The following is a 9662-nucleotide window of genomic DNA, read 5'->3' as shown; positions in this document are numbered from 1 at the left end:
AACTCAGATCCGCGACAGATTAGTCATTGACACGGTTGGATTAAGAAATATCATGAGAAATCAAACAAAAATAGAACTAAAATTAATAAATTTAATTATATATTAGTAATAATTTGGTTTTCTGAGAGCATTAATTGCAGGCATGATTTTGGAAAAAAAAAAAGAAAAGAAAAGAAAAAAAACTCCGTGACTCTTGTGGGCAAGTGTGTTTTGGAGTAGGATCAGATTCACATGGAATTCTGTGATTTGCGGAGAAAATTTAGATGCAGCCCTGAATTGGAGAGAATCTGTTATTTTATGATCACATGCTGCTGCTTACAGAAACATGCACATGAAGGCCCACTCTGTTATCTTAAAAGCAAACACGCTCTTCCTAATGCACTTAAGATTAAACCCCAAATTCGGAACACAATGCAAGAGCATAAAACCTAGCTCTGCTTTCTCTCTCTCTCCTAACCAAGATTAATCAAGTTTTCTAAATGTATTTGAGCCAATTTTTTCTTTTGAACCAAAGGCGATGTTTTGGTTTTGTATGGTAACAAATTCGTCGCAATACTGAACTTCATTTAAAAATTTGTTGTTGGCCAATAAATTACTACATGCATAAAATTTCGAAACCCTAACACTTAATAATACTAACTAGTGAGCTAACCATTAAACCAACTGTCGAATATCTCCAACTAGACATAAGACACTTAAGTAGCAAGATATCGAATCCGATCATATTTTGCCAAACTAGGTAGGAGTTGGGTACAATAAATCTCTCCCTAATCTTTTGTGGATTCAGTATAAATAATTGGGAAAACAATCTACCTTAGGTGATGTCATTTTTTTTCCTCCTAATCTTTATACTTTTTAGATTTTCACTGATTTGATGGTAGAGTTTTTTTTACGGTTATTATCTCTATCCGGACATGAATTATTTTTTGAATTTGCTTAAGTTTTTAATAGATATTTTTATAATTAGTATTATAATTAGTTTAGAATATAAATATGTTAAAAATAATTGAAAATTTTTTGTAATTCTTTTACCAATAAATATCTTATCTAAATTGAAAAATTTTTTGCCACTTTTTATAAAATAATTTTTTTTCCAAAAAATAGATTGACATATGTTTATATGTGTAAAAATAAATAAATAAATAATATATATCTCTTTTACTCTTGGCTTTTATATATATATATATATATATATATAACATGAGATTGTTATTGATTTTAAAATTGAATTTTTTAAATTTTATTAATCATATCACAATTCAATTTGAAATTGAAAAAATTAGGATCTTATCTAAATTTAGAAATATAATAACTAATTATTCTCGATTCTCATTTAATATTCTCAGTTCTCATTTAATATTTTCAATTATTATACTATTATAATATTTTTCGTGCTAACAACAAAAATATTTTATTTAAATTAATATAATTATTTATTTGATTAAATCAAAATAATAATTAAATAATTCTTTAGCAAAGATTAAAACACTCGTTAGTGTGTGACACCGTAGATTCAATACTAAACGAGTAATAAATTAGTCGTACTAAATTTATTAATCAGGGTTGGCGTCTAACAATACTCTTTAATGACTTAATAGTATGAAGAAATATATTTTTACTAAGAACTCGAGAAGAATAAAGTATAATTCATTCCATTTTTTCATCTCTTAGTTAGTCCTTAGGGTATGGTTTAATTGTCAAACTCTAACTTGTTATCATTATTGTAATAAACTGTGAATAATCTAAGAAGCTCATTTCTTCATTCATTCAATCTCTTTGGCCAAAATTTTATTTATCTCAGTCATTATAATCATAGAATTCAAACTTTTTATCGAGAATTGACGAATTTTTTATTAATTAATTATTAATTTTATAAGTATTTAAATTATACTTAATATCTATTTGACTAGATCCTAGGACAATATAAAATAATACCAACAAATTATTTGACATATAATAAATGAAATTATAATCATACTAATTTTTCTACTTTTTATACATTAAACATATAATCAAAATAACCTAGGTGATTTTTTTTTTAAATTCAATAATTATGATGGTATTATTTTTTATATATATAAGTATCAAGCTTAAAATAAGAGGAGTAGGATAGCAAGAGTCTTATAACATATATTAAAATTAGGCCAAAGCAATTTAGCCATGATTAAAATATATATATATATATAAAAAAGACATATGCTCTTTTTAATTTTGTAATTAAATTTTTAATAGTATAAAAAATATTAAAGTTAATAGAATATTTTTTATAAATTAAAAATATTTATAATTAAAAATTTAATTAGATTTTTTATTATATACTTTTAAAAAATATTCTATTAACTTTAATATTTTTAATATAAAAATAATTTAATTACAAAATTAAAACTAAAATAATAGAAAGACCAATTAAAAAAATATATATAAAATTCTAATCGTAAACCTTTTAAATATTCCAGACCATCAAAATATTTCTACCAGTCAACAATTTGTTCTCTAACCCTAATTTACATCTTTTCCTACATTAAATATAACTCAGGTGTATCATGCATACATAGATTACAATTCCACCAACTTAACATTTCCATCCACAATTCTCATGATTTTTATGTGAGAAAAATAGATTCTTTATAATTTTAACTTTATAGAGTGGCAAAAAGGGCATAGTACCTCAATGAATTTTAAAATATCCAGTCTATAAAGTTTCTCCTTAATATTCAATCTTTAGATATAGAGAGGCCATGCAATTATCTCTGATCTAGGAGCTAGGGACAGTCTTTTTCATAATTTTGACACTTCTTCGAAAATGGAATTCACCATCTCCAAATTCTCCTTTCCTTGTACCTGTAAGGAAGATTGCTCACCGAATGCCTTTTATTAGGATCAAAGATCCAAAAGAAGCGTTGCATGGTCAATAATGTTCATTAATTCATCAACTTGTACATTTTCCTAATTTAGTAAGAATCTATTCCCCTTTAATAAGGATCACTTGGACTCACTTCCATTATTCCACACCACTCCCTATCTATAATACAAGAATTTTGTTGACTCCACAAATCACCATGGAAAAGTCTATTTAATTAGAGATGAACCAATCCAAGTGAGTCTTACATTCCTTAGTACGCAGGTCTTGCTTCTATACATGAATATCTCTTCATGGCACCTTGAAACACTCTTAGAAATTGGGGCGGGTAGGGGCGGATTTTTTCTCTGTCCGATCCCGTCCCGCCGTACAACAACTCGCATAGAACCCGTCTTACTTCTACCCGCGGGTAGTAAAACGTTGAACCCTAACCCGCCCATACGGGTACCCGTCCCGTCCCTGTAATTATTAAAATTCAATAAATAAAATTAAATTTCAAAATTTATATAACCATCATCACAAACATAATATAAATTAAAGTAAAAATTTAAATATAATACAATATTATTAATTATTTACTAATTATTTTACATATATTATACATATTATATATTAAAATTAAATATATATTATATATATAGCGGGGTGGGTATTACCTAAACCCGACCCGCCCTGCCCCTCCCAAGAACCTGCCCCGCTAAAAACTCGCCCCGAGCAGATAGGGACGGAGTGGGTACACGCAAGTTTAGATGGTATTGCCATCCCTACTTAAAAAATTGATTATTATCTACGGATTTATAAACAGATAAATTTTTAATTAACGACAAATTTTTTCTATTAATAAAAGTCGCGTCGAAAATTATTTATGGACAAATTTTTTCCATTTAAACATGCCTCTATACTTAAGTAATCATGTTATTAAAAAATCTCCACCATTATTTAAAAATCGAACAATGGATTATTCCTTATAGTTATTAGATCTCCTACCCCCAAAACTTTCATGTTCCTTGTCTATTTGGATGCGTTTTCTCATTTTATATAAAGAAATATTCTATTCAAAATTGCACTTTTTTTTAGTGAGAATTGTTTTTATAGTTTTATTATTTTGTCAATGACCCTTTTAGACATTTTGATTTTTGAATATGCTCATATAGTAGATCGGGAGACATGCACTTAAAAACTGATTTATTGAATATCAACTTGTTGGCGTTAGATAAGACACTCATTTTCCATTCCGCTAATCTCTCATTAACTTTTTCTATTATTGGTTTCCAAGTAGCTACACATAAGTGACAAAATTTTCTAATAGAAAGTGTGTTGGGATGTGGAACTAAGGAAAGATATAATGAAAGAAATGGATTTGGATTCTACGTTTCACATTGATTAAGAAAAACTCTTATTCAATTCTGTAAGTACTTTCTTACTTTATCATATATATTTATTGTAAAGAATCTTAACTCAAAGAACGTGTAGTGCATATGTTCTCCAAATTTAGAAGATTTATCAAAAAATAAAATAAAAAGAATGAAGAAAAGAAAGCAAATGTGAAAAAGAATTATAAACTTGATTCAAAACCTTGATCTCGTTATTTTTTATATGTTTGTATGATGATATGTTTTGAAAATAGATGAAGGGAAGAAAAAGTCTTTTGAGCATATTATTTAAAATTAACTGTGAAGATATTTTTATGTGAAAAATAATTAAATATATTTTATATTTAATCAAATTATTTAATATAATATGTGTCTAGTTATATTTAACTGTTATTTTTATAGATTTTTTTATAAATAGTTATTTTATTTAGATATTTAATTTTGGTATATTGTCAATGTAAAATATTATTTTACTTCAACCGTATGAATGGTCATATAGAAGAACTAATGTAACTGTGTAAAATTCTAAAACATTCTTATTGCATCAAAATTATTCTCTTTATTTGGAATGAAAAAGAAACTTTTATTTACTAAAAACTAACTAATTAAGCAGTAAAGTTTCCAAAAATAGTCGGTTTTGAACTCCTACCAAAGAATAAGAGAAATTTCTTAATTTTTGATTCCGATTCACTTCTTAATTCTTCAAAACAAGCTTCATATATATATATTTTTTTTTTATTTATACCTAATAAGCTTATCCATGGTAATATTACGTCACATTACTTGGTATATAGATATAATACTATATAACTTGTACCTGATATTATCAACAATGGCGGTGATAATGGGAATAATAATGGTGTATGTGGTGTGGCAGTGTAGCGTTAATGTCATGAAAATATGGCACAATGGGTGAGGCGGTGGTCACAATGTTGGTTGTGGTGGTGGCGCGGCAAAGATGTCATGATGATGGCATTGCAAATGCTAGCAATTGTGACTGTGATTGTGGTTGTGGTTGTGGTTGTAGCTGGTGGTTGTGGGGGACGAGGATGGATAGGGGTGGTGTTGAAGCCACATTTATGGTTTATTTGGTATTAATTAGTATAGTGATGAAGAATCAAGATTAATGTTTTTGTTACAGAAATTAATTTTTAGTTAGTTAATTAGTACATGTATCTGTGTGGGTGAAAATTGAAAATTTAGGTGTAATTAATTAATTTTATGTGAAATTGATAGTTGAAAACTCATTTAATAGTTTTTAGTTATTAATTTCATATAAAGTTAATTGCATTTGAGATTTTATCGTTTTTGTGTTTTTTTTTTTACCAAAGATAGGAGATTTGAAGTCGCAACCTCTTAATTGAGTATGGGGAGACTATGTCATTTGAGCTATTACTCATTGGCTTTATCGTTTGTGTGTTCGTTATACTAACAAAAAAATATTTTTTATATAAAAATTTAATAAATCTACCTATAAAAAGTTAAAATTGATATTATATCTATAAAAAATAAATTGAATTGATAAAATAATCTAAATCTTCAAATATTATACAAAATTCCTAAACTATCTTAACCTAATCTAAATTTTCAATTTATTGCTTTATCCTGTTAGAAAAAAAAAATCCCACTTTAATGGGGAAAAAAATCGTCGGCATTACTCTTTTTTCTTTAGCTTGTCTTCTTTTCCTCCATCACTGATTACCAATCAATCAATGTGAACCTCCAGGTCTAATATTGTTTCACCTCCACAAGCACCATATATTCCTCATTTTCTTCACCGCCTCTTCAACATCCAAGGCTTTGTCGACTCCGGTAGTCGCTACCTCTCTGTCTCCTGGGCGGCAATCAACCAGGAGAAAATGATTTATGTTTGGTTGGTGATGGATGAGGGATGACGAAGGAAAAGGAGACAAGTGAAAGAGAAAGAGATGCTGAGGATTTTTTTTCCCTCTAACAGTGTAAAACAAGAAATTGGAAGTGGGTTAGAATTGGAAATTTAGATTAGGTTAGGGCAACTTGAGAATTTTGAATAATTTTTTAAAAATTGGATAGTTTTATTGATTGGAATTTATTTTTTATGATTATAAGGTTAGTTTTAAATTTTTGGTAGATAAATTTATCAGTGTCTAAATCGTTTTTATAATAAAAAATGGTATTTATTCTGTATAAAAATATATAAAATATTTTTTTTATTTTTTAAATAAAAATATATATAGTAATTTTTGTTATAAAAATTTTATAATGAACTAAATTTAAAATTTAATTATTTTTAATATTAAAAATAATGAAATCAATGAGTAATAATAATTTTACTTATTCTCAAAACATAATAATTACTCATTAATAATAATATATATTTTGTGATTAAATTAAAGTATTTGTTAATTTTATTTTTTTAAATTTTTTTTAAGAATAATATTAGTAGTTGAATTTGTAGACATTTTTACTTTATTTATGAATAAAATTTTTAAACTCTTTTAAATAAGTACAATCTAATATGAGATAAATTTTGTCCTTGGATTACTTTTTTATTATCATAACAAAAAAAATTATTATAAAAAAATATTTTTATTAAAATCTACCTAACTAAAACTATTTTATACTTTAATATCATATTTATTCTTAGAATTAATCAAATAAATATGATTAATGTTGTTATTTATTAAAACTTACTAACATATTTAGAGTTAACAACGATTTATGGTTTAAGATTTAAAATTTAAGATAATTTAAATAATTTTAAAAAAATAATTGATGTTGACTAAAAAAATTAATTATTTAATATTATTCTTGAAAATAACATGATAATTATGATCAAAACAGTTCAACTTTAGAGCTAATTTTTTTAGTTAATATTAATAAAATTTTTTAAAAATATTTTTTATTATAAATTTTAAATCTTAAATATTAAATTTTAAATTTTAACTATAAATCTTTTAAAAAATATTTATAATAAAAAATTAACTAATAGTAATTAACTAAAAAACAATTTGAGTCACCAAAAAAAAACTAAAAAACAATTTTTTATATTTATTATTCTAAATTATCACTAATTTTTGAAAAATTAATTACTCAAAAGCGAGCATAAAGAAAACAGCAAACAAACGAAAAATCTCAAAAAATTATCACAAATTTTTTAAAATGGTTTATATCCAATTATATATTTTAAAAATAAACATATAATTACTAGTTTCTTTATATAACTTTTAATTATTTATAAATAAAAATAAATGGTTATATTTATTTTTTTATACTCTAATAAGAAAATGTAAACATTTCTCATCTCGATTATTCTCTCTCTCTCTTTCTCTCTTACCCCCTTCACCCTCTTGATGTGTTCCTTCCCTCTCTCTATATATATTCCACTTATCATTTTCTCTTCTATTCTTTCATACTTACATAGCTATCTTACTTCTTCTTTCAAAACTGTGGAAACTAATATAAGCTAAGCTGAGCTATTAGAACTTCAATTAAGCAAAGTAGTGAAGTATATAGCTAAGTAGAGCTTTAATTTATATACACATCTTAGAAACAAAACCATTATTACACACACCATAATCAAACATGTCTAGCGGAAGCAGATCATCAAGGCAGCGATCTCACTCTACAAGGATCTCCGACGATCAAATCATCCAGCTTGTTTCCAAGTTGCGCCAACTTGTTCCAGAGATTCGCAATAGGCGCTCCGACAAGGTACATTCTGTTAAAAATATAATTATTCATATATTTTTTTTTTATTAATTTAAATTTTTAAAATAAACCATTTCAAAATTAATAATATTCTTATTATTAGTTCAAACATTTTGAAGTAAATATCACACTTATTATTAAACTAAACATAGACATATAAATTAATGGTGAAGATGCCTGAAAGTTGAAACTAAAAGAATAAAAAAATAAAATAAAGTGAATATATGAAGGAAAATATTGTAGAATAGTGGCATGATAGATGGTTCGTGCAGCACATGTATTATAATAAGGGATAGTCAGATACTGACCCGTATATTATGGACTAAGCTCCAAACAATTCCAAATTCTATGCACATCCATCTCTTCCATACACTTCAATTCAAACCCTTTGCATTGACCGCTATAATAAATTCAATTCTAAATTTATAATATATAGAAAACCATGTTACGTATAATAAATATAGTGACTGATTGAGTAATTATATATATATATATTCAATTTCTTTTTAGGTATCGGCTTCTAAGGTGCTGCAAGAGACTTGCAATTACATAAAAAACTTACACAGAGAGGTTGATGATTTAAGCGAGCGTTTGGGTCAGTTGTTATCCACAATTGATGCTGATAGTGCTGAAGCTGCCATCATTAGGAGCCTACTTAGCAACTAATTAATTAATAATAATTTTCTGCTTATTGAAGGAGATATATATATATATATGAGTGGTGTACTTGAAATTATTTGGTAGAGAGTGAAGTATAGTAGTTTGAGGGGGGGTGTGTACCTTCCATATGGCAGGTAGGGCACTTTGTTAAATAGGGTTCTTGAATGAACATTAAGTACTTTGTACTAAAGAAAGCTATATCATCATCATGCCTCTTTTATTGGTAGCGGTTGTTCAATTTTATTTAAGGTTTCTAGCTTATAGTTCTGATTTGTACTTCCATGACTTCACCTATCTAGATGTTTCATGTCAGAATTGTAAGACACATCATATATATATATTTATATGACTTTGGTCAACAATATTTCTTCATCCTCCTCTTATATTTTATTAGATTTAGAAAATTAATTTTTTATTGTAAAATTATGTTCTTAATTTTTATTTTTTTATAAGATTTAGAATTTATAATTTAAAATAAATGTTATGTTTAGAGAACCGAAGTTTCATATATAGAAGAATTATATGTATATATTCAAGACATGGTATGATGCTAATGCTATAATACAAGTAACGAAAAGTTTTTAATGTGTATGGATATGTATGTAAAGAGATGTTAGAAATTACTAGAAACAATGTAGAATATAAAAAAATAGTGTGTGTGTCGGTAAAGTTGGGTTCAAGTTCCCACACTGAGTGTGTTGACATGAGTGTGATTTGATGAAATGTTGGACGGTTTGTTAAATAATATGAGAGAGATAGAGATCCACCCTTTTAGACTTTTAGTAACACAAAGTGACAACTACATGAGACAATTTCACACAGAAAAAATAAGTGTCTTTGGTTCTTTAATTTTCATCATCATGAATGAGAGATTGGAATGTTGCGGTTATTCAAGGAAGCGTGATGTCGCTTCTTTTGCCCATTTTCTTTTTCTTCGGAAAGGATTCATCCACATATATACTCATAGGTTTCTTTTTCATTTTTTTTTTTGATAAGTTAGATTAAAGAAGTAGGGGCGTAATTATAGGAATGTAATATTTGAATTTGAATTTAAATTTAAAAAATTTTAAAAATTTCTT

The 9662-nt window shown here is 26.3% G+C and overlaps 1 protein-coding gene across 1 annotated transcript; it reads left to right on the top strand.

Moving 5' to 3' along the window:
- The first annotated feature begins 7606 nt into the window (after nucleotides 1–7606).
- Nucleotides 7607–8809, top strand: LOC112744483 (transcription factor PRE6). The gene is made up of 2 exons (XM_025794133.2): nucleotides 7607–7926; nucleotides 8434–8809. The coding sequence occupies exons 1-2, from the start codon at nucleotides 7798–7800 to the stop codon at nucleotides 8587–8589; spliced, it is 285 nt and encodes a 94-aa protein (XP_025649918.1). The 5' UTR covers nucleotides 7607–7797; the 3' UTR covers nucleotides 8590–8809.
- The last annotated feature ends 853 nt before the right edge of the window (nucleotides 8810–9662 follow it).

Source organism: Arachis hypogaea, chromosome 14, assembly GCF_003086295.3.
Source record: "Arachis hypogaea cultivar Tifrunner chromosome 14, arahy.Tifrunner.gnm2.J5K5, whole genome shotgun sequence".
Classification (NCBI taxonomy): domain Eukaryota; kingdom Viridiplantae; phylum Streptophyta; class Magnoliopsida; order Fabales; family Fabaceae; genus Arachis; species Arachis hypogaea.
Note: the sequence above shows the minus strand (reverse complement) of the source record. Positions and strands in the feature narration are given on the sequence as shown.

Excerpts from the sequence above, each read along its gene's own strand:
- LOC112744483 (XM_025794133.2), top strand. The coding sequence starts at position 7,798 with ATGTCTAGCGGAAGCAGATCATCAAGGCAGCGATCTCACTCTACAAGG. Across the intron at positions 7,927-8,433 it reads GCAATAGGCGCTCCGACAAG|GTATCGGCTTCTAAGGTGCT; the intron begins GTACATTCTGTT and ends ATTTCTTTTTAG.